Consider the following 26,468-nt stretch of genomic DNA (forward strand, 5'->3'; position numbering starts at 1 on the left):
TAGGGATGAGAGAGATTTTGAGGATGTGCATGAACACCAATGGGGTTGGTAGTCTAGTGGTGAAAATGCCCTCAACCCATCATCGCTTGAGTCGTTGTGGGTTTAAATCTTGACATGCCCACTATTGTTCATTGGTCTTGCGGACGCCCCACTTACCGCACGGGGTTTAGCTATTGTCTCACATGAAAAAACTGCTAACCATCCTTTATTTTTTTTTTCTTTTTTTTTTTTCAAAATTAATAACAACATAATGATTTTTTAATGTGTCTACATCTCTTTTAATTTTTTCTTAGGTTCCAAACATGGCCTAAACCTCTTCTCTCGTCGCCCCTAGATTTTTTTTTTTTCAAGAAAACGGATGTTGACGATATTGTCCAATTATAAGGAGCTTCAGAGGAAAGAGGAGGTCGAAAGAACGTACAAGGGTATCCAATTGCTCATTTAGAAATACAATGAGCAACAACATTCTTAGACCTAATATTGTGACAAAAGGAAGCAGAATCAAAGCAGGTCTAGATGAGCTGAATATCGTCAGCTACAAACTTTTGCAATAGGAAACGACTTGATTCAAAGAACTCATTTGTACTCAAGGATGCAAAACGCGGAATTGGGATTGAATCAGTCCCTGTGATGCTAGAATTGGTCCCAAGAATCCTAGAATCTCGACCCTTGGTTCTGAAAACCCAATGATTCTAGGGTGCTTCTTGGCAAGAATAGGCTGAGTCGACCTATTCGATGCTGACCCGTGAGTAAAACTTTCTAATTCCTATATTTTGATAGAGAGAGAGAGAGAGAGAGAGAGAGAGAGAGTTTAAAAAAAATCTAGGGTAAGATCAATTTGTGGTTGATTCTTCCCATTCTGGAACGATGCTGCCAAATCAAAATGGGCCACGACCAATCCGGATTCTGATTCCGGTGGAGAAATTGAAGGGTCATTAATTACATCATCTGTGTCACCAAATCGTTAGTTATCATCTGATAGTGAAATGAGGAGGAACCTTGATTCAGATCGCTGGCTTTATCCAAAGTTCAGTTACTCTTCTGTTTTCTTTCATCAGTTCTTTATCACCCAAAGCATTGTTTGATGAGAGACCTGAAAGCCCCTTGGATTCCGATTCAGCAGGAAATCGACCACAATTAGCTAGAACCCTAAAAATCAAGTACTAAATCCCAGAGCTGATGATCCAATCCTGATTCCTCAAGCCATGCGATGGATGCAACCGCCAAAGGTTCAATTTAACAAAAGGAGTCCCCAGAAATCTTGGATTCTAGAAGACAAAATGACATTTCTGGTAGTAATAGAAGGAAAGATTAAATTGGTTCTACGACAGAGAAGTGGAATATAGCACTAGCAGATCTGCAATGCCTGAAATTTCAAGTGAAATTTGCTGAAATTAGCGAACTCTATCTCTTGGAGATTGAAATCTGGCCAAATTGCCAAATTGGTGGAGAAAACCTGTCAAAACTGGTATAATATCTCTGTTTCAGACATTAGATAGATGTAACTTCTAGCCCAGGTATTGTAGATTCGAGTTACATCTTTGCTTGGCCATCATAGTTCAATCTTTATGCTGCAGAGTTGGTTCAGCTTTGAACAGATTGGCTGAAACTGTATGATTGAAGAGGTAACTTCAACCCAAAAATCCCCTTCAGAAACAGACACAATATACCAAGTACATACCAAGGAAAAGATAGCAGATGACAGATGCGGCAAAACTTCATTTGATCCTTACTGATTCAACATTGCAAAGAAGAAAATTGAACAGAACGATAAAAGAAAAAAATATATATATAGACATATATTGAATGACACGTTTGACATATATGGGATCATTTTATTCGAAGGCCAATTACCTCCTAAACAAAAGTCTTCCCATTAGGCACCCCACATTCACATCTACAATGCTCTCGACTATATGGTTCCTACTTTATCTCCTCTTGGGGGTTCCTGAGCTTGTTCATGTCTGCCAACCTTTCCTGTTCTTTTCCAATAACTTGAGACTTTTTGTTTTATGCTGGCAAACTCATCCTAAACCTCGTCCAAAGTAAATACCACTCCATCTGCGTGCCTGAGAAACAAAACTTGGAAGATCACTCATCAAAACAGGAAGTTCCCCCGGGCCCTCTGCAAATTTTGGAGAAAATCCAAAGGGTCAACTCGAGTGATCAGCTTCCCAGATTTACAGTTCGGACCATGACCAGCACCCCAAAGAATCAATTACGCTTAATATTTTATGCAGTAGTTGGGCACCACAATCTCCATTGACCAGAACTCTCATTCCCACAAGCATCTACATAGGGAACAGAAAGGAACACCTTAGAATGTCAAAATGCAAAATATTCACGCTACACCATCTTCTCAGGTTTCGTTTTACAATATTAAAAATCTAAACAGATCCAAAATCAACCAAATTGACTTAATTCAACAGGAATTTCAAGAGTATAGTCATGTTTTGTCAAGAAACACAGTTCACTCAAATATCCAGTAGTTAACATTTACCCCCACAAGACATTAATCCTCGAGGAAGCAAAAGGTTCTTCTCACAGCCACAGGCCATTTTGTCATGTAGAAAGATAAGGTGGCATTTCTAAACAGTGGATAAATAGGGCAAGGTTGGATTGGCAACAATTCGAATTCTATAACCAAATTCAATCATATACCCCTCATGTATTAGCATTTTCCCTTGTATTTCAGAAATTCAGTTGTTTTTAACCATTTTTTAATAGTGAATTTTCAAAGCTTTATTTTGAAACGTAGTGTACTCCGAAACTTGACAAGTGAGCAGGGGGCCTCACGCCCTACCTGTCCACAAACTTTCAGCACCGTCAGACTCATAATATAGCAGAATGCAGATATCAAGGGCATATAGGAATGCATTCCTAACCGGGCCATCCAGGAAGCCATTCTTCAAGTGAAAAAAAAAACTATATAATGATCTAACTGGAAAAGAAGATGCCAAAATGATTTGCACAGGATCAATCAAGCTGCACTCACCTGCTTGAAGCTCTATAGAATCATCGGCCTTGCAAAAGTCTGTAATTCAGGACCAAATCATCAGGTTTCTTCCATATATAAGCTCGAACCGTGGCTAAGCTCATGTCTGGAGGTAAGACCTGAAAAAGATATCCACTTGATCAAATGGAAAAAAAGAAATTTCTGCAATTATTGATAGATATAGGAACCAAGAGGAGTTATTCTCCCCTTCTAAAAATGTAAAATATGGGAAATCTCCGGAGCAGCATTGAGATAGCTTTAATAAGCTCAAAATGCATATTTTTGTCTTACAATACCAATTGCCAAGATGATCTGAAACAAAAAACAGGAACCAGCAATTTTCTTTCTTTTTTCATGTGAATATTTATTTGAGCAAAAACTTGAGACAAGGACCGTCATAAACAATGTAAAAAAGGAAAGATTTTAAGGTACCAAAAAGAAATGTGTTTATGAGAAAGGAAACAAAGTAGAACAATGATCAAATTTGCCATTTTCAGATACCAAAGTTGAACTTCATATGTACTTATCAAGATTATCCTACCAGAGTAATACAGGAGATTTTCACCCGAAAAAAAACTCCCATTCAAAACAAGGATAAGTGAACTAAGAATCTGCATGCCTCTCTGACAGAAGTCAGCGAAAAAATGATGCCAGCAGAACCATGATAATATTTCTCTGAGAGGGATCATTATACACAATATCCTATCTGTAAATAATGCCAGAGACGTGACGTCCATATCAAAATAAAACAAAAAATCCTTTTGGGGTTGGGGAGTTGTTTTCAAGAAGTCTAAAATGCTGAATTGACGTTACTGAAGAGAAAGAAAGCATCAAAATATAAAAGGGTAAAGAAAGTATATTATTTGATAAGTTACCGCCCTTATTTACTGTGCATTGGCAGGTCTTTGAGACGATCTATGTTAAATTTGCTCAAGTCTAGACAGGAATCAGAGCCTGGTGTTAAAGAGTCTATAAGGCATCCTAAACATCCGTGTTTCTCTTTTTGAGGTTTAACACTAAGAGAATCAGGAGTTTATCATTGCATCTCAGTAACAGAGTTTCTGCTTTTTCTTGTTGGGTGTGTTCACTGTGTTGCAGAGCATTGATCACCTTCTTTGCACGAAAGCCAAATAAATGATGACCTTTTTCGTTCTTTATAAATGACCACTTTTGGGATTTTAAAACATGTATCAGTCTTGCTGGCTTTAAATCATGTTGATGCAAGGAAGTACTTTTTTCAGTTGTCATATCAACATGGTCGAAAACAACAGGAATTGTATTGCAACTAAATCACTTGCCTGATTATTGCACAAGATCTCTATTGAAGGTTTTAGTTTCTGCCAGGGCTTCAAGCCAGGCCGGAAGGAGCCTTCTCCCCCAACTGTTGACAGTTGCGAATGTCCAACACCCAGTACTGGAGCAAATGTACTATCCGAATTCCCACCATCCAATGGTTTGTCAAGAACTAGTTTTTCTATGACATAGTTGATAACCTGCAAAGACAAACCCGACATGTATATGTATGCAATTCTGAGCAGGCCAATAAAAGGGTAAATGCCAGGAATTACAAATCAACAAAGTTCACCAGTGAACAAAGCCTACATCAATTTGATGCTCCAACAATTTGAATGCAAACAGGCACTCAAATATGTAACCAAAGCCAAAGACAAATAAGGAAATAAAAAAAGCACCCTGCATTATGCTTTACACAATATTTGCCAGTATAAATACGAAATTTCATCAAGTCTAGTTCTGCAAGTTCTACTTCACACATCATCATCCCACGACACAACAACAACAGAGTAGGAAATAAAATTGTGAACTTTAACGTAGACCTTGAAGTTTTGAAGACGTGTCTCAAAGCATATAGAAATAAAAGTACATAAAAGAATGTGAAATAAAAGGGTGAACTTAAAGGGAGGCCTTGAAGTTTTGAAGACGTGTCTCACACACACACACACTTGAAACCTGTTTCCTTGGGTGACCCCTCACTGCAGAGACATTAAGCAAACCCTCCCATAGTTATCAAAAAGCTGCCTAGGCGATAGGTTCAGACTGGACTGGATCCTTGGTTGCCTAGGCAATGCCTTGTTGGTGTCGCCTTGATATTTTACTATCCTCCATCGCCTCTGTCCCTTTGTCGCCTTGATAACCATGAACCCTCCGGTATCCAAGATGCCCAAATCCCCCAAAAACTATACCCCGGCCTCTCTCTCTATCTCTTATGCAATTCTTCCCTCTTCCATTCCCCTTCTGCCCTTTAACTCAAACCACAAACAAGCTTCACTCTCCAAATCCTCAATTTCAACCTACCACATATAAGCATTTAATTGAGTACTGAAAATTACACAATCTTATAATGCAATACTTCACCAGAATGTCCAATAAATATTAACTGTGTCGCATGCATACCATTTTAAATATGGGTGTGTCTACAGCACAAATTGCATTCATCAGCACAAAAAATTAAAATACATGAGCATTCCATACATCAATAAGCATATCTGATATCCTAGTCATAATTGTCTAGAAGTCACATGTCAATGCACCATCAATTCCAAGAAAACCAGGCAAACCATTTCAAGTCCTGCAGATGATGACGGATCTCAAATGCAGAATTCACTACCAAGTATACCAAAAATAAATCCTTACTTTATGCACTCGCAATATCCGAGGTGCACTCAGTTTCCCCTGTGTGACAATTTGGACAGTTGCTCCTTCACAAGGTTGTAGATAAAAGCTGCACCTGCAGAAAATAACATAAAATAAGATTTAAGAAATGCTTTAATTCAGCCACATATAGAGACAAGCAACTGAATCATCTGCAGAAAATAATATGAAACATAATTTAACATTTCAGCCATATGCAGAGAACAAGCAACTGAAGCACTTGCATACTATTATAATACAACAAATGTAAAACCGCAGGATTGTTTCCAGCAGGAGCATAATAAAATAAAATAAAAATAAAAAATAAAAAAAATCTCATAATAGGAGAGTACTAAGTATATATATATATATATATATTTTGGGTAAAAGTACTACAGTACATAATATCACATGGAACTGGCAAGCGATAGGGATTTATTTTTTCTTTCTTTGGGAGGGTGGTGGGGTGGTTCAAGAAACAAGAAAAATGCAGTCAATATGTGAGCAACAATAACAAAGAGGATTTAAAAAAAAAAAAAAATTGGAATTGCAATAGTTTCGGGAAGGAAGTAGTTTCAAGCTCTTTCAAACCTAACCAGGCAACCGACCTAATAAAGGGGCTTGGCTCTCAAAACTTTTATAGTTAAGGCTTAGTGCCCTTACTAGTAATGGTTATTCCCACCTAATCATTAGTTAATCCGACTATAAAATTCCTTTTCATGAAAGTTGCCCATATCCTTCACAGATCAATGGCAAAGCAGCAAAGCATTTCAACCCAAGAACATTTGGACTAGCAGACTAATCAATTGACTTTTACATTCTATCTATACACATTCCCTTATGCATTAAGGTCAGAATATTACTTGGTATTTTCTTTTGGTGGCAATCGACTATTCAAAATACAATCAAGACACCACCATGGAAAATCCTTCTCATCTTGAGTACCATCCAACTCAGTGATCTTCTTTCTCCATGGGCCTCCATGAGAGCCCTCAGTAATTATAGAAGGAGGAGAAACTGTAGAAAACTCGAATGGAGGGTAAACCATTGAGTCGTTTTCTGCATTACCATCAACCTCAGCTCTTGAATGGGAATGATTTCTAGAAAGAAAATCCTTCCCTGATGAACCATCACCATTGGCTGAAGCATGTGATGCTGCTTTTTGCCTTCTTTTGGCCAACCAATGAGCCAACAAACCTTTAAGCGTCTCTCGTGCTAGATTGACCTGCAGAATCACATTCACTTGCAAGTCAATAAAATAAAAAGTTAACCACAAATCAAGCTAGAAATGAGGTTGCAATTTAACCATTTCACTTGAATCTGCTATATTGTACTAGCAATCTGTGATAGTTAGGTTGCATAAAAAACTCCAGCAACTACAAGATGATCCCTTTCACAATCAACACAAACCTCCAAAAAAATTTACAAAGGAAAAGTTGAAACTAAACTAAAAGGTTGGCCTGACACAGACTACACCAGAACTTTTGAAGCTTCCAAGGATAACACAACAAAGAATACATCCTTAATCCTAGAGTGATTCATGAGAAGTCTTTTTACCTTGTCATCCTCAGGTTTCCCAGGTATATTCAGGTCAGCAGAATACATTTCCGCAGAAAAGCATTGTGGTGTGTCCAAATGGATAGACAAGCTTCCAAGCCTGGTATCTGTAGTGAACCATGCAGGAATACTCACCTGGAGAAGCCAAGACAAAACACAACAATAAGTCCAAAAAACTTAGCATTATAGGTCTTTGACTACCAAATAAGGAAACAAATCTAAAAAAATATACCATCTCAAATAGTTCTTCCTTCTTCTCTTCAAATGAGACCTGCAGAGTAGACATTGTATGAATAACTTTTATAAGCTAACCCAGTAGAAGAATTTTTTTAATTATTACTTTTAATTATTATTTAAGTACTGTCTAGTCAATGGAACTAAGTTATTCTTGAAACCTTGCCATAATCCTCAACCACAATTCCTCTAGTGATCTCCCATAGCTTCACTGAGCCTGCTGTATCCTATCAAAAAGTCACAATAAAATTAGATTATAACTATAGACAGCTAAAGACAATGTCAAGGAGTCAAATGTCAATTGGGTATTTAGATAAAAGAAATAGTTGTAGGGCAAGCATCATGATCACCTTTGTCAGGACATGCCTTCTGTTGTTTAGAATTTCATGTTGAACAATTCCAGGAGTTCCAAGAATTGTAAATGATGGTTCTTTGTAAACAGGCACCTGGAAGAAGTTCAAATAGTTAACTCCTACATATAAAAGAACGAAGTAACAATTATATTAAAATAAAAAATAAAAAAAAAAGAAGCAAAACAAAAACAAAAACAAAAACAAAAACAAAAGAAAATAGATCAACATAACATGGCAAATTATTAGTATAAACATCAAACCAAGTTTAAAATCCACAGATTTCAACTACCCTTTCACCTACCTTCAGGAAAGAAACCTAGGATTCTACCAGGTGCTAAATGCATAATTCTCTAAGTATGGAGCAATTAGGGCCATGTAAGACTTACAGGAGTAGATCCTTCTAAACAAGCTCTTGCCCTAGAAAAGGACAAATTGCCAGCCAAAAATGAACCACCTCTTTGAAAAGCCTTCTGCAGGTTTCTTCCATCAGACGGCCACCTATGTACAGAAGAATCTGTTGTTGCGACCCATATACCATCATCATGCAGTGCAAGTTGCAAAACAGGGTGTTCTTTTGTGCAAAGCAGCACACTTTCTCTTGTTGCCAAGTCTGTTAGGTATAACTGAAATAACATCCAGAATTGTCCAAAAGATAACAAAATAGTATGTCAAATATAAAAACTTGGGTTCAAGCAAAACATCTAACTAAGATTCATTAAGTTCTGATGAGAATCGTTACATACAGAAAGATCCCTCCCACCACTATAAACATGGCTGAATGTTGGGCTGCTGGCAAGTGCCCAAACAGAGTCGGTATGTACAGCATAGGAATGTACACAACGCTGCTGACCAAGATCCCATAGTCTATCAGGGGGAAAAAAGACAATCAACACAAGAAGCACTAAATCTCTTCTTTATTTCTATTTTTAACATCTATCCACAGTTCTGCAAGAATGAATACAAATATTCTCACCAGAGGGGAAAATTATTACCACTAGTGTAAAATCTTTTTGTTTTAACATAAAAGCAAATTAATCAAAAATGAGAATCTTGCAGAAGAAAAGTAACGTTACACATCACAGATCTCCAAAGCCAAAGAATTCCAATCCATAGTGAGCTGACAGTTGCTCACTATGGTATCAAAAATATGGTCAAAACCCTGGGAACTAACAGAAGCATATCAACTAAAATGTGAGTAAAAGTTTAGATAAAAGACTTGTTAAGAAGATTTAATTATAGGCTATACGATTAACCAACAACTAATACTTACCTGATCATAGAATCAGAGGATCCTGATAAGCAAAATCTGCAGCAAAATAATGAAAATAATTGTTAGGTTATATAAAACAATGACACTGGATAGATGGCTAACAAGAGTTCCCAATTAAATTGTTATTTTCGGTATAAATATCATGCCTACGGGCCCATATGTAATTATACTATGTATAACAATTTGGGTATCAAGAGTGTATAGGGATTTACAAGCACTTATACATGACAAGACTTCTGCTGAAACTACATTATTATATACATGTGACTTGCCGTGCTGTGGTTACTGTATCAAATGATCCCGGTGGTTTTGGGTTACCCGGAGGGACCCTGGTCACCGGTCCGGTTCTATGTGAATGGGGCGTGATAATAATAGCTCATTGTTGCTTGAGAAAGATACATGTAGGAATCCAAATATGCTGTTTTTTAACCTATTACCTTGAAAATCTAAATGTTTTCTATCCTTTTTTCCCCTTTAAATCTTTTGTTTCTTGATTTAGAATGTGGCTGAAAAGAAAATCAACTTCCAGTTCCAATGTATAACATGGAAGTTGGAGAAAGCATTGGGTAACATACCAAATGATCATTCAACATATCTGAGATGTTCGACAATATTTGGTGCCTTTGACTTAACTAAAATAGCCCCTAACATTGTGTCATTCACCAAGTTGAACTGGTTCCGGCAAAGATGGGAAGAGCAACTGAAATGAATCTAAGATGCCTAACTTTGTAGTTGTTCCTGATGATTTCCGCTACCCCTATATCTCTTAAATTGATGAGAGACCTTGTACTTGTGGCCGCACCAAGTACCATTTACTATTTCACATCCCACTCAATGTTTCTACACTATAAAGCTTTTACTGAGAAATTTTAAAACTCAACTCTTCCTTGGATGATATTTTATTCCCTCGATTTATAGACTCATGAAAGGCCATATATACAAAGATAGATAGATTATGGCAACAGAATATGTTCAAAAGTGTAGAAACTTTAGAATTTGACACAAACCCCAAATTATATGTTGGAAAGACTAATTAAGCAATGGTGTGTAAAGAACTATATTGAGCTATCGATAGGATCAGTAAATGGTGGGATACGAAAGAGTGATGGATCATTTCAAGATGTTAGTAGGGACATAGAACGCGTCAATGCTCTGGTTTGTAACTTTTCCAATCACTCTATTGAGGATCAAAGGAGTGCCAGCAACTAAAATCTGAATTTGTGCAAAAAATAAATAAAGACTAGCTGAATTAACTTCAACCTCGTCATCAAGATCATAATCGTTGTCATCACTTGGTTCAGGAGTACAAGGCTTATAAACCTCCATGTTATCCTTGTCGTCCATCTTTTTTCAATAGCATCTCAACCATGGTCATAGAATGTGTTTTGTTGGGACACTTGTTTCCAAAGTAACCTTTTTCACCACATTTGCAACAAACAATGTTCTTTAGCCACTTGCTACCTTTGGAGACCTCTGACTTCTTTTCTTCAACCTTAAGGGACTTGACTTTCCTTTAGTCTTGGGAGTAGGCCTGTAAGCTAAAGAAGTCCTGAGCAAATCATTCAAGTAGCTAGACTATTCTTCGTCTGTCTTGGCTTATGAGTTGCCGCATCAACTAATCTGAAGTCCCCGTTAGAAAGCTCAAACTGGATCTCTATATTTGTTAAGGATAACTAGATCATGGCTTACCATATATGAGAAATTTTATCATTTATGGGCTGAAATTTTCTTGTGTCTATAATAACATTTTTAATTTGCTTGTGTCTAATTATATTGGGTGACACAGTTAACTTTTTAAAAGTCATCCTTTAATTAAGCAGGATATTGTTCATAACACTAAAGTTTCTCGCAAAAAAGCCTCCAAAGATTGTAATAGAAGTATAGAACATCAAGAAAATTTATGGAATATAAAAACTATTCCTGCTCTGAGAGTCTGCAAAAAATATCTGGGAAGGTTAGATGGGAAAGTCATGCTTGTCAACAAGAATTGACAAAAAGGATGACTTAGAAGTGGACGAAGCGGCAGATCATTACATTGAATGTACAGTTCAGATACCCGTGGAAATTTTCCATTTAGAGATGAATATATTTAAGACAATTTAAGGTATCAATAAATAGGTGACAAGATGAGGCAAAAACAATTGAGATGGCTAGGATGACAAATATTGCATCATTAAGTAATGATTTTTTAAATTGATGACTTGGTGGAAACAACAGGAACGCAATGAGGATGTGAATTGAGGTACTAAGAAAAGATTTGACCATGATGCTTCAAGATAAAATTTGGACCTAGAAATAACAAAATTCCTGAAGGCATAATAAAGATTGGGGAGGAAAGAATCTGCCTATCGAGCAAGGATGTAAAATTAATGCTTTATAAGAAGATATTGTTAGAGATATCAGTTATGTTAGTCTAAGGGCAGTATTGTAATTTATCTCATTATGTTTTATTTTCCTTTTCCTCCTTAGGGAGGTATGTGTAATTTTCCTCCTTAGGGAGGTTTGTGTAATACCTTGTAAATATATTAGTAAACGATATATTGGTGTAGGTGAGGTTATCTCTCACAATACAATATTCCAACATCTATCGATTCTCTCTTCTCCCTCTTCTACTTCTCCATCTTCTTCCTCATCTCACATCTCATTGTTCCTCTCCATTCACATATTTCAATTTGGTATCAGAGCTCCTTATTGTAAGGTTGGTTTGAGAGTCGAACTACTTTTCTTCTTCCTTCTTCTCCTCTCTTTGGAACCCTAGGTTACAAAGGGGTTCCAAGGAAAGCGTCTTTCATGTAAGAAGATTGAAGAAACCTTGAGGGAGGCATGCAAGGAGACCATGGAGACACCAATGGGAGTTTTTCTTTGAAGGAAGGGACACTTGCAGGTTGCAAGAACCGAAACCAGGCCTAGGTAAAGTTACTGCCAGCCCTGGATTGTTTTTTCATTCATCTCTTGGTCAGCTTTGGAGCTGAATCCAAGCCCATTTGGATTGCCCTAGGGTGTACTTTCAGCCCTATTGGTCTCGCTACAAGCCTCCTTGAGTTGGGCAGCCACAATCAAAGCTATCAGTCCAAATAGGGTACCGCCTGCCCTTTTTTTGGTGTTTTTACTCCTAAAAATTGTTTGTGATGCTTCCGATTGCCATTTGCTTGTGAGGTATGATGTTTAGGGGTATTTAGCTTCTATGTTATGATCCTACACCTTGAAGGAGGTAAATGTGGTGAATTCCTTTGAAGTTATGCTTGGATTGGTGGCTGGATTTTTGTTTTCTGGTTCAGGGAAAGCAATTTTTTGGGTAGAGTTTGTACTCCCCAATCCCCACCTTGTGTGTGACCTTTATCTGCAATATGTCTAAAGATAGTGGCCTTGGAGCCCTCTTTGGTGATGTTTCAGCCACTGCATCGAGTAGTGTTCCTCCTACTCCTATGTTTTTTGATAACCCCCATACTCAGATTTTTATTGTGAAATTGGACACCACCAACTATTTGGATTGGGCCCATTCTGTGAAGCTTTCCTTGCGGAGTAGGGGAAAGCTAGGGTATATTACAAATTCCATTAAGGCTCCTCAACCAGATGACCCGACATATCTAAAGTGGGAGACTGAAAACTCCACTGTTATGACATGGCTGATTTTCTCCATGAAACCTGAAATTGGAAGACGGTTTATGAGGAAAGAAACTGCCAAGGATATTTGGAACAGTGTTACTAAGACTTTGACCGTGTGGGTGATTTGGCCAAGGTTTATCAATTACTTCAGAAGGTCACATGAAGCAAGGAGATAAAACAATTTCTGAGTACTACAACACTGTCATTAGTCTCTGGGAGAAGCATAATCACTATAGAGATCTCCAACTGTCCAATCCTGAGGATGAAGCTAAGGTTTACTGGACACTTGAGAAGGAGAGGGTTCTTCTATTGCTTGGTCGGTTGAATCCCGAGTATAAGCCATTATGGAAAAAAATATTGGGCCAATTATCACTTCCATCCCTTGATGAAGTGTGTAACTATTTGCAGAGTGAGGAGACTAGGCGAGTGACCATGGCACATGCTCCTCCTCTTGAGCAGTCCACTCTTACTACTAGCTCTCAGAAAGATTGGCGTGGTGGTAGCCAAGGCCAAGGCTCACCTCGTGGAGAGGATAGACATTGTGATCATTGTGAAAAGTCTGGGCACACCAAAGATAGATGTTGGGCTCTTTATAGTCGACCTCCTCGTGGCGGTTCTAGTGGTGCCCATGGTGGCCGTAGTTGAGGAGCTAGAGCCCACAGTGTTGAGACTGAGCATGCTACTACAGGGTCTGCTCCTAGCCCACAGCCAGAGCACAGTTGCCTTACTAAGGAGGATATTGCAGCATTCCGTAGGGTCATGTCTCAACTGGGAGGCCCGTCACATTCTTCCTTTACAGTGCCAGAGTCCTCAGCTTCTGCTTTGCAGGTTTCCTCATCTGCTCCTTCCACAGCTCCATCTTGGGTTATTGATTCGGGTGCCACGGATCATATGACTGGTACGTCTCATTATTATGATACATACTCTATTTGTTCCGGTAGAGATAAGGTCAGGGTTGCCGCTGGCTCCCTTTCCTCCATTTCTGATAAAGGTAGCATTCCTGTTACTTCTTCCATTTCTCTTGATTATGTTCTTCACGTTCCTGACATTCCCGTAATCTCTTATCTGTGAACCATCTGACAAAATCCTTAAATTGTTATGTCACTTTTTTCCTTCTCATTTTCTCTTTCAGAACTTGGTGACGAAGAGGATTATTGGCAGTGGGCGTGAGGAGAAAGGACTCTACCTACTTGAACCTCAATCACCTTTTTTGGCTACAGCTCAGTCCTATGTGTGCGGACGTACTGATAGCAATTCTGTGGATCCTATGATGTTGTGGCACCAACGTTTGGGGCATCCATCTTTTGTTGTTATGAGGAAACAATTACTTCATTTATTTACTTCTTTTCCTAGTTCCCATGTCTTTCATTGTGAACCATGTATTTTTGCAAACATTGTCGTTCCTCTTATCCTTATCATGGTAATAGATCGACTGTTCCTTTTCACATTGTGCACTTTGATGTTTGGGGCCCTTCTACTACTACTTCTTTACTTGGCTTTTGATACTTTGTTTCTTTTGTCGATGATTTTTCCCGTGCTACTTGGACTATTCTGATGAAGCACAAGAGTGATGTGTATGATGCCTTTAAAAAATTTTATCATATGGTATGTACACAATTTGACACCAAAATTAAAATTGTTCGTTCTGACAATGGGGGGAGTATATGTATGGTGGTCTTCAAGACTTTTTTACTGACCATGGCATTATCCATCAACTAGCTTGTGTTGACACACCCCAACAAAATGGGGTAGCTGAGAGAAAAAACCGCCATCTGTTGGAGGCCAGTAGGAGTCTTCTCTTTGGTATTAAAACTTTTTGATCTAATGCTCTTCTTACTGCGAATTTTTTAATTAACCGTATGCCAACACCACTTCTTGGCTCCAAAACTCCCTTGGACATCTTGTCTCCTCAGTCTTCTTCTTTCTCTTTGCCACCTAAAGTGTTTGGGTGTATCTGTTATGTCCATGTTAATAAGTCTTCTCGGACTAAACTAGACCCCAAGGCACTTAAATGTATCTTTCTTGGCTACTCCTCCACTACTAAGGGATACAAGTGTTATCATCCTTCTTCCAAACGAAGATTTCTCTCTAAAGATGTCACCTTCCTTGAGTCTGCTCCTTTTTTTGCCTCTCCTCAGCATCCTTTTCAGGGGGAGCATAATGGAGGTGAAAAGGCTACTGATGAGATCCTTTTTCTATTCCCATTGCCTATCTCTCCTTTTATGCTTGATATTGGGAAACATAAAAAGGTGGATATTACTGATGTTGGTGATCATTCAAGAGGTGGTTCAGGTTTAGGTAATGATAAGGAGACCATTGTGTACATAAGGATAAACAAGAAGACCTGCCAAGAGTCCTCTTTGAATCCAACTCCTGAGATCCACCCTCCTCAGTCAGGTAATATCCTTCCTTCCACATCAGAGTTAGATCTTCCTATTGCTATTAGGAAGGGAAAGAAAGCTTGTACTAATCATATAGCTCAATTTGTTTCCTATGACTCTCTATCCCCTGCAGGTGTTGCATTTACTATTGCTCTCTCATCTGCTTCTATTCCTAAGAATGTTTTTAAAGCTATGTCTGACCCAAAGTGGAAGCAAGCTATGGCTGAGGAAATGATGGCCCTTGAAAAAAATTGTACCTAGAAATTGGTTGACCTTCCAAGGGGGAGAACTCCAATTGGATGCAAGTAGGTCTACACAATCAAGTACCGGTCAGATGGTACTACTGAGAGGTACAAAGCAAGGCTGGTGGCAAAAGGATACAGCTAAGTGTATGGGATTGACTATCAGGAGACATTTGCTCCAGTGGCTAAGCATAACACCATAAGGGTCCTTTATCTCTAGCAGCAAATAAGGATTGGTCATTGTATCAATTAGATGTGAAGAATGCCTTCCTACATGGTGACTTAGAAAAGGAAGTGTATATGCAAACTCCTCCTGGATTCAAGTTCCCTTCAGCTGCAAGAAAGGTGTGTCTTCTCAAGAAGGCTTTGTATGGTCTTAAACAATCCTCGAAGGCCTAGTTTGAAAGGTTCAGACAGGCCATCCTAAAGAATGACTATTCCCAAAGTCAGGCTGACCACACTCTGTTCACTAAGTGTGGTAATAGCACCATCACAGCTTTGATTCTCTATGTTGATGACATTGTGGTAACTAGAGATGACAAAAATGAGATAGTCAATCTGAAGAACTACTTAGCCCAACAGTTTGAGATTAAGGATCTAGGGTCCTTAAAGTATTTCTTAGGGATTGAAGTGTCTAGATCCAAGGAGGGTATAAATATATACTAAAGGAAGTTTATTCTAGACCTCTTGAAAGAAATAGGAATGTTGGGCTGTAAGCCTGCAAGTTCTCCTATTGAGTAGAATCATAAGCTGGGGGAAGATGTTGGCCCTTCTCTTGTTAATGTGGGGAAATATCAAAGGCTAGTTGGGAAGCTTATTTATTTGTCCTTGACTCGTCCAGACATTCCTTATGCAGTGGGGGTGGTGAGTCAGTTTATGCATGCTCTCAAGAGTGGGCACTTGGATGCGGTTTACCACATCATCCGGTACTTGAAGTCTTCTCTAGGAAAATGACTACTTTTTGCCAAGCATAACCACATGAGGATAGAAGGCTTCACTGATGCAGATTGGGCTGGCTCAGTTTCTGATAGGAGATCTAAATCAGGCTATTGCACATTTGTAGGTGGAAACCTAGCTACATGGCAGAGCAAAAAGCAATCTGTGGTGGCTCGGTCTAGTGCAGAGGCAGAATTTAGAGCTATGGCTCATGGAGTGTGTGAGCTTCTCTGGTTGAGAAGGTCTGTCTAAGAATTGGGTATTGATATTGAGGCACCTACGAGGCTTTATTGTGACAACAAGGCTACCATAAGTATAGCCCACAACCCTGTGCAGCATGACAGGACGAAGCACATAGAAGTGGACAGACACTTCATTAAGGAGAAGATTGACACCAGTGACATATGCACACCTTTTGTGAGGACTGGAAGTCAGCTGGCTGATATCTTCACAAAGGGTCTTATTCATCATCAGTTCAGTTCTTTGCTATCCAAGCTAGGAATGCATGATATTATTCTCCAGCTTGAGGGGGAGTGTTAGAGATATTAGTTATGTTAGTCTAAGGGCAGTATTGTAATTTATCTCATTATGTTTTATTTTCCTTTTCCTCCTTAGGGAGATATATGTAATTTTCCTCCTAAGAGAGGTTTGTGTAATACCTTGTAAATATATTAGTAAATGATATATTGGTGTAGGTGAGGTTATCTCTCACAATACACTATTCCAACATCCATTGATTCTCTCTCTTCTCCCTCTTCTATTTCTCCATCTTCTTCCTCATCTCACATCTCATTGTTCCTCTCCATTCACATATTTCAACTAATATAACCCCAGATAGAATGAAATGGCAAAAAAGGATCAACGAAGCCAACCAATAATAAACAAGACCATGATAGGTTTGCTAGACAGCACATGCACAGGAAAGATTCCTTAAGCCATAAATTTACACATGATGCACTCGGTACAAGGAACCCCTCTTGTTTCATTTAAGTCGAGGGAATGCAATCATTTAGACAATGATTTTAACATGGATAAAGATACAACTCAAATCAGATAGAATGAAATTCCAGTCACCAACCTCCCAGTAGGATCTAGAAGCAGAGCCCGTATGTTATCTGTGTGCCCCCTTAGCTTCATAGCCTTTGAACCAGTTCTAGGATCCCAAACACGGACAACCTACAGAGCATAATAGGTTACCGAGGAAAATTGTTACTCAAAAAATTATGGCTTCAAATTTCTAAATCATAAATTGATTCGGAGCAGGATTTATGAGTGGGACAACCCATACATTTGTATAGGTGGGTACCTAGTTCTACCACGTGGCAGTTCCGGTGGTGCTGCAATTTTGTTGGTAGGCAGATTCCAAGGTCCCTTGCTCACATGTTAAGTTTTGACCCGAATGGAGTTGGCCACATGCCAAAATAAATAAATAAAAAAGGCTCTACGAAGAGGGTGCATTAGACAGATATATTATGAGGGATGCCATTACACGGTTGAGCAAAAGATTGAATTTAAGAATAAAATTTGACATGAGGCCAATCTAAAACCATTCCCTATATATCCAACAGTCAGAATTGCTAAATCAGCCGTCCATGTCGCACAGCAAGGTATGTCCACCCTAGAACCCCACCCCCATAGAACCATTTTCCTTAATTCAGATGATCGTAAAGAAAAATAGTTATAAGCATAGCCAATGGTTAGGCTATGGTAATATAGAAGTAAGGGAGATAACTGTTAACCATCACAATATACCTTCTCAGTTCCACCAGAAACAAGTAAACTTCCATCATCATTCATTGCCAATGCATAAACAGACTCTTTATGGCCCTTAGCACCAATAGGACTATATCCATGTGGCTGAGTCTGATGGAGTGAAATGCTGCTGCTTGAACCAATAGAACGTAAATTTGTCAAAGGCAGCCCAGTATTCCCAGTACTAATTATACCATTTGAACAGTCATCTTCCTTGGCATCAGTGGCCATTGAGACTGGAACAAGTGCAGCTTCAAGGTCCCATATAAAAACCTCCCCACCAAGGCCACCAGACGCAACAATATTGCTCTAAAATGCATGACACTACAAAAGGATCAGAAACTCATAGAGACCAAGAAAATAGTAGTATAGACAAGCACTGAAGCACATCCAGCACCATTAAATATTCATATAAACAATATTTTTACAACAAAAGTTTCTTCCTTGCAGGAAATCAAAAAGGACCTCAGACTGAGTAAGAAATTACATTTTTCTGGGCTGAAGCAAGACAAGTAACATAGTCAGTGTGTTGCCGGAGAGTTCTAGTACAAGTCCCATCAGATGAGCAATTCCACGTCTGAAGTACCCAAATAGAACAAATAAGTTAAGAAGAATACAGCAATGACTCCAAACCTACAATTTACTGAAGCTAAGGAACCTTGAGGGTGGTGTCCGAAGAGCATGACACAAGGATGTTATTGCCTGCAAGTACTGCATCATTGACCTACACAACCGAGAGAATCATATTATTAACTAGTTAATGTGTAAGCAGCATCCGAGATATCTAAAGCCCAAGAATCGAAGCAGATAATCTCAAAACAAATACAAACCATATCACAGCAAATTTCAAGGAAAATTTGAAACCTGATGCATGAAGAGATGTCCACTGACATCATAAATGTAGTACAGTAGTAACAGAGCACCACAGTGGAAAAACATTGCAATTAGCTACTTTAGACATAAACAAGCACAAGCAAGTACTATCCCCAAAATTCAATCAGCTAAAAATGAAAATACGATATGTATAAGCAACCCAGTGCACGAGGCTCCCACTATTGCAGGGTCTATGAGGGGCAAATGTACACAGCCTTACACCCTGCTTCGCAGGAGAGGAGAGGCTGTTTCCAAGGAAACTACGAAATGTATGCTAGTCATAACTACCCTTTGAATCATTCCAACAAGCACTTTTCCAACTACTTGGGCCACAAACATGCATCACACAGTTCTGCTCTATCTAGGACTGTATCTCTTGTTGAAACATCTTGCTTGCATCAGTCAACTTGCTTGCCATCCAACCTATGCAATATTAGATTTGGAGCCTTCAAATTGAACCAAATCACTCACTGGTGCAGTAACTATTCTTAATTGTATGTGAACTACCATATATGTCAACTTTCTCCATCTCACCTAAGAGGCTGCCTCTAAGTTCCCCATATTGCATCTACCTCTGACTGTGCTTACAACTCCCTCACAGCATCCATCTACCTCTAAGTTCCCCATATTGCCTAGACTCATGCCTCCGTACAGGTGCACACACAAGTCACAACCCAACCCCAATGATGATCACTATTTTAGGCATAGGCAACAGATAGTCGTAAATAAGATTTCATACACTGTTGATATGATGATCACTATTTTAAGCAACACGCTGTGCCACCACAATTTACCTTCTGCAAATTACCCAGCAATGTAAACAGTAGTGCACTACAGCATATCAGAAGCTCCCAAACTAAAGCCAGCTGCTTTTCCAGCAAGACAGTCCCAGGAGAGACCGACATCTTTTCATAGGCAATCCTCGGCTTTGTTCCCACATGAGCCAGGATTTGGCTCAGATTGTCAGGTCTGTTCTATATCTACACCAAGATGCTTGGTGTATATTAATTTGAGCCAATTCAGGCCCAACCGAAGCCTGATTCCAACTTCCAAGCACCCATTTGTGCCCCAGGCCTAACCCTTAAGCTTACTATATACTTGTCAAGAACACATGTTTATCCAGGGTTGGCACAACGGCAACCATCAATATGCATGATAGCATGCCTATTCAAGTAAAGAGATGAGATGTCAATCAATAGTTGGTGAAATGAACATTCATATTCAATGGAATTAATTGTTTTCCATTATGGTGTGCATTATTCAGATCATATGCTATGTCGCTGCATAACCACAGGAACAAGACAACTGCCACAGGATAGAACACAGAGATACATGCAAACCAAAGAATGCTAAAGTAAGCTTGGGAAACCAGCTCCATCAACAATTACTATTTTTGTACTGTGAAAAGCATATGGATTGAGCCCATATTTGTTTCTCCAACTCTGACCACCCAGAATTGTTGGAGGCCGGAAAAAACACAATCAAAGAAATAAATAAAGAGTTCCAAGCAGATTCTAGAAGCCCCAAAAGCATCTCATGTACATGCTTCCAACTCATCATAGGGACAGTAGAAGCCCGCTTTTCTGTAATTTCCTCTTGGCGTCCCAGTGTAATGGGCTAGGATTTCAAGTTTGCAGGCACAGAGTCAAGTATGACATTGATTGCATACCAAACAAACCTCTGCACAAAAATTGCAAGGGAACCACTCTAACCACACAATATGGGGCTTCCCTAACAGTGACCAAGGAATACAATCTCCAGAGACTATTACCCCCGCAAAAAAAACCGTTCATACCAAAAAATGGAAAATTAACACCACCAAGGCCAAAACCCACCAGCTCAGGAAGGACTATTGCACATTATCAGTGTCCATGCATTAACTGATGGAGTCTCAACTGGGTTTGAAGTTGCGTTATTCTACAACAAAAGTGGATATTGCAGCTGATAGCTTTAGAAATCAAGGAAGCCCAATGGGAGGGAAATAGAACGCCTGACACGACTTACTACTTTCAAAAGAAATCACTATTACACCCTTGAAAGATCAAATGATGAGAAGAGAAATATTTCGGTCATTGTTAAGAGGCTTTGAAATTAGATGCCCACAATTACATTACTAACCCAAATTTTATTTCCAATCATGTCCCCAACATCATTAACTTAGGGGCAAAGGAAGTCTCGTGTATTTCAGAAAAAAAAAAAAGAGAAACAGATAAATTTGTGATATGAATATTTTTCCTTTGAAGTCTCATGTATTTCAGAAAAAAAAGAAAAAAAGAAACAGAGTCATTTGTGATATGAATATTTTTCATTTTTCTTATTGACATTAATATTCAAGTATTTTATGTATTTATACTTAATTTTGAAACAGTTGTGCTTGTGAGGCTTATCCCTTGCTTTTTAGGCAAGGAGAACTCCATGTCACACCTAGAATATGAAAAGACTGATATTTCATACAGATTGAAAAGGATTACAAAAACTATCATCATTTTCCACTTTGAGAAAATTGAAAAGAGAAGGTATCTTGAGAAAACTACAAGGAAAGAAAAATACCCAGTCAACATGAGACTCAAATGTAGCAGAGCAAGTGGCAGCATCTTCAGCCAGTGCCCATCTCTTCAGTGTTCCATCTCGGCTTCCAGTGAATAGATAGTCACAACCATCAGATACTGATGTCCTTAATAGCGCCAAGCAATTTATCCCTGCACAATGCTGCAAATAGACAAGAAGTAAAATCAGAGTGGCATTGCTGACAGGTGAACTGTAACCCATGCTTAGAATCCCATCCTAGGAAAAAAGGAAAAGATTTCTCATTTTTCTTCTCAAAATAGTAAATATTTTGCATGAGTAAAGAAATAGAAGCACAATGATAACCCCCCTGCGGTTGCCAGGGAAGCCAACCGAAAATAGATATCCCTTTTATACTTCACTTCCCAAATTTGATCTACTTTACTTTTCTACTATTGCAAGAAACCAAATGGAACTCAAGAGAAGAGATCCCAACACAAGTCACAACAAGGATCAAAAAGATGATGAAGACATCAACAAACTATACTCTATCATTGAACTTGTTAGATAAGTGAAAAACTATGCACTCTTCTGCTTCTGAAAGGCCCCATATTGAGACTAACAATGAGAATGAAAAGAGAAAAATTTGACCTCACCATTTTGTCATCAGCATTGTTCAGCACATAAGTCAACCTCTTTTCCTTCCTTGGGCGGGATGAGTTGGATGTGTTCCCCGCACTACCTACACGATGCATTGCAAAAAACCCTGAAACAGATCATGGTAACTATAAGTTTGCCACCAGGTTCCCTGCTACTGTTAATAAAAACAACAACAACAACAAACATAACCTTATCCCAACTAAATGGGGTCAGCTACATGGATCCGAAATGGAAAAAATAAAATAAAGAAGCAACAAAAGAAGGTAAAGCTGGACTAATACTAAATATACAATATTCACTTCAGCTTCTCTGACTTCTGAAATAACTACCAAAATGCAAGCGTAGCTGGTGCGTTACTGAATCATCTGATATGGCTGAGAACAAGTAAAGCTGGACTAAACTTTTTCCAGCTCAGATGGCCCCACAACCTTGAAATTGGGCTGAGAGCTTGAGACTTATCTTAAGCTCAACACAAAATTAAGGTTTAAAGCACGGGCTCTCTGGTCATCATGATTAACAGCACGAGCTCCTCTTGCAAATGGTAGAAAGATATCAGGCTGTTCAACATCCAATATCGAGGTAGGTAGCAATGTCAATTTTATAATTATTGTTGGAACAAACACCAAGAAACACGAATTAAACAAAATAGATTCACACAAGATGACACAGAAGTGGTTCACACACCAATGTGATGTGCTACATCCACGGGTGAAGAATGATGGAAGAAAGATTACAATAGAGATCTCCCAAAAACACCCAAACTCACAACAAGAACTCTCCCCTGAAAACCCTAACACGAAAAAACAACCCAATTCACTCTTGTATTTCTTACTTGCACCAACAAGACAATAGAACAAATAAATAGTCCTTCAAGTCGGGTCAATGCATTGGGTCACATTCGGTCAGCCCAAGCCCTCTGCTACCATCATAGATCTCAAGAAATTTCCCATCCGGATCGCTACTAAAAATTGTCAGAGAGGGGGAATATTTAAAGCAAGTACAAGAATTTGAGACACACATAACAATTACTTAAGAAGAGATTTGTTTGGAATTTTCATATGTTCAAGGATCTTCTGGAATTTGGACGAGTGAATAGGGAATTACAAATTCTGTGCTGACTTAATTCGGCTTTTTTATTTTCATATATTCTATTTTATTTTTAGCACCCTCACCCCCCCCCCTCTTAACTATTGAAGAAGGTTTTACTTATATTTCCAGATATTACAACCCCCCCCCTCCCCTTTCAACTTTCCCACATTGCACACCTTGAATAAAAGTTTCTTAGACAAAACTGTTTCTTAGCCAATTAGTGGTTTGTTTGAATTTTTGGTGTTCCCCCCGGCATTTTCCTCTCCCCCCCCACCCAAATCTCTTTTTCTCCCTTCACTGCCTCCAAACCACCCAAAACTACACCTTATTGAAACCCTTACTCGGCCCCATCTCAGTTCCCACACACCCTCAAGGAATAAATAAATTTTCCACACTTCCTATTTTCCTTTATACTATAACAAAATAACTTATAGTTATTTAAATCTCCATCAGACTACTCTACACACCTTTTGACCTAGTTTCTGCACGGTCCATTGAACGATCAAACCGAAACCCACCATAACCCTAGCTCAAAAACTTATTCATTGCATGTCCGAGCATTATTAGAACTTTTTTAATCCCAACAGAAGCGCCTCTCTCCCTCCCCCCCTACCTCTCTATGTATGTGTAGCATTTGGTGCTTAATTTCACATTTGGTAGGCCCGCTATAAGGAAAGCTAATCCTACATCACACGATTCACACCATAATCTCTCTATGCACCTATTTGATTGCTACCTTTGGGGTAAGGCTGCGTACATTTGCCCCTCCTAGACCCTGCAGTAGCGGGAGCCTCGTGCACTAGGATGCTGTTTTTTGTGTTAATTTTATAGGTATTTGGTGCTTAATTTTACAAGTTGCAGGCCTATTATCATGGAAAGCTATCTACATCAAAATCTCTCTATTTGGTGCTTAGTCGAATAGTCCCAGATTTTTTCAGCCTCCTGTTATGGAAAGCTAATTCTACGTCACATGAATGAAATTTCAAAAAGTTCTGTTGACATCAATAAACAGTAGCATATCCAATAAGCAATCTCAAGCACTTTCACTGTTTTATCAGAATGAGCTTTCACCTCTTCTAAAGGCATTGTCTCATGGTTTTTCTTTAATGCGTTAAGAAATGACATGAATAAATATTAAAAAAATAATTCAGAGATCATCCTCCAGCATGCGTTTTCTCCAATTTTACAATTTTTTGTGTTATTTTAATTAAGAAGCCTGATTCCCCTCATATTCCATCAGCCAAGTATTGAATATTTAGAACTTCTTGACAAAATCAATTTTAGTCTTTACTGGACGATCCATATGGCATCTACAAAGCATTCAAATCAATAACAATATACTCAAAATTTCACCCTCCCCTTCTCTAGCTGCTCCTATTAAACCCACACATAAGAAGGAGAAAACTTCCCAGTTAAGAGACAATTTGTCAATACAGATAGCAATCTCCTTGCTAAACCCACACATAAGAAGGAAAAAACTTCCCAGGTAGGAGACAATTTGTCAACACAGAGAGCAATATCCTTGCTTTAATCCACTCAAAACTGCATGAATGCTCTAGAAATGGCTAAATTGGGCTTGGGATCAAATCCAATCATCACAACCAAAACCAACAATCTTGCCTATACAATCCTCAACAGTCAACACTTGGGTTGGAATAGGATAGCCATACAAAGGAGACCCTTGTGAAAAGAAGTGGCTCAGAAATGATCACTTCCATTGTGATTTGCAAGCAAGAGTAAGCACTAAAGTTGCAAACGTGGCAACCTTTATAGACTTTCAGAGTGCCCACCTTGCCAATTATGTGACCTGATAATATTGCATATTTTTCCTTCCTTTAGAAAATCCTCCAATTTGTTCCTCGGTGATCGCCAAAAACCTCGAAGAAAAGCATCAAATGGATTTCAACCATCCCAACAATACCACCTTTGGGCTTTTCAACCATAAACCAACCATTTTTTCTCATCAGATTGACTCACCACTAAAGAGAGATAAGAAGTAAAACCATATTCCACCCCACCCCCCCCCCCCCCCCCCAAAAAAAAAATCCTAAACAGCTAAATTCAATAAGTTTGAGGAAACTTTGGTGATGCAGGCAACGAAATTCTGTAGCATAAACTGAAGAATTAAACATCATTATTTTATTGAGCTACCAATGATGGGAAAATTTGACAGGATAGTTATCAAGGCATCCCCCAGGTATCACAGGGTTCCTTGGTTGTCTAGGCGCCTTGCATCCAAGCCCCCTCCGATGACTTTGGTCGCCTAGACACTGTGACAACTATATTGAAAGTGCTTGGTGTCACAGTAGCTTAACTAATTGTTTGCTTCATAGTTGTCCTACTCATCTCCCATCCACTTTACTGAGGACATGCATGTATCATTTTACATTCAAAAACTGCTTCACAATTTCATGATAGATTGGAAATTTTGTTAAGTGGGTTAATTTCGTAAGCTGATAACTAAGATAAGCTTAGAAGAAGTAGTGTATTTTGGAGATTACTTCATCTTTGCCTTAAGTCATCGATAATCCCAAACTTTCTCTTAAAGTGTGCATTGGCACTCAGTTTATCTGGCGGAAACTTTGCCATTGCATTAATTAACTTTTGCCAACTAAGTCCATAGTTAAACTCAGTCTACAAGTAAGCATAATAACTGGCTCCTTACTTGTAAAATCACTTTTAAATTTTGCAATGCTACAGGAATCTGCAACACATTGAAAAAAAAAAAAAAAAAAAGACGGGCTATGTTGCAGGCAAGAACAGATCTTCTAAATTCGAATTTTCACAACAGGAACAACAACAATGGGTGTATCTCGAGAATAAATCGAAAATAGATTAGGGTTTTCCAAAAAATAAAAAATAAAGAAATATACTAACAATAAAAAAGTCTTCCATAGGTTTCAAATAACAAACCGTCATAGATTATAGCAGGTATCAACTACAAAACTCCTAAAAACAAGTTTCTTTTTAATACCCTTTTCTCTACGTTTAACCCATCAACATCAATTATATTTTCCAACACTGCAATTGAAGTAACAAGGCAATACTATATAATCAAATACGTATCATAGATTTAAAAAATCATGGCAAAATCTCGTCTCCCCCAACTACAGAGAAATAGGAGAAACAGGTAGAACTAAAATGAATTCAGAAACAAATAGAATCAAAAGTCCAACCTTATTCAATTCAATGGGAGACAAGTTGAGAGTATCGCTCGTTTTCAACTGTGGAACATCTGCAAACGAACAGAAACTCAGTCCCGAAACGCAGACGAAGCCATCATCATCTCAGCTTTGTTTGTAGTTATTGGGAAAAGAAATGAGAGAGAGAGAGAGAGATGGAGTGGCCTTCGTGATGAGACATTTT

General features: G+C 38.6%; 1 protein-coding gene across 1 annotated transcript; it reads right to left on the reverse strand.

Moving 5' to 3' along the window:
- Nucleotides 1-1,692: 1,692 nt before the first annotated feature.
- LOC122091860 (WD repeat-containing protein 48 homolog) lies at nucleotides 1,693-26,468 on the reverse strand. Its single transcript, XM_042662048.1, has 19 exons — nucleotides 26,279-26,468; nucleotides 22,010-22,119; nucleotides 21,399-21,557; nucleotides 18,634-18,699; nucleotides 18,463-18,552; nucleotides 17,976-18,284; nucleotides 17,302-17,399; nucleotides 9,059-9,094; nucleotides 8,532-8,652; nucleotides 8,175-8,411; nucleotides 7,786-7,881; nucleotides 7,597-7,662; nucleotides 7,434-7,472; nucleotides 7,202-7,336; nucleotides 6,508-6,869; nucleotides 5,648-5,741; nucleotides 4,294-4,488; nucleotides 2,996-3,114; nucleotides 1,693-2,291 (listed from the first exon to the last, which is right to left on the reverse strand). Exons 2-18 carry the CDS (start codon nucleotides 22,106-22,108, stop codon nucleotides 3,016-3,018), a joined length of 2,301 nt encoding a protein of 766 aa, XP_042517982.1. The 5' UTR covers nucleotides 22,109-22,119; nucleotides 26,279-26,468; the 3' UTR covers nucleotides 1,693-2,291; nucleotides 2,996-3,015.

This window comes from Macadamia integrifolia, chromosome 10 (genome assembly GCF_013358625.1).
Source record: "Macadamia integrifolia cultivar HAES 741 chromosome 10, SCU_Mint_v3, whole genome shotgun sequence".
NCBI classification, from domain to species: Eukaryota; Viridiplantae; Streptophyta; class Magnoliopsida; order Proteales; family Proteaceae; genus Macadamia; species Macadamia integrifolia.

Bases quoted from the DNA above. Each gene is read 5' to 3' on its own strand.
- LOC122091860 (XM_042662048.1), bottom strand. From the start codon at position 22,108: ATGCATCGTGTAGGTAGTGCGGGGAACACATCCAACTCATCCCGCCCA. The intron at 8,653-9,058 runs GTAAGTATTAGT...TCCCCCTGATAG, and splicing joins TCCTCTGATTCTATGATCAG to ACTATGGGATCTTGGTCAGC. The intron at 7,663-7,785 runs GTGATCATGATG...ACTTTTTGATAG, and splicing joins GAAGGCATGTCCTGACAAAG to GATACAGCAGGCTCAGTGAA.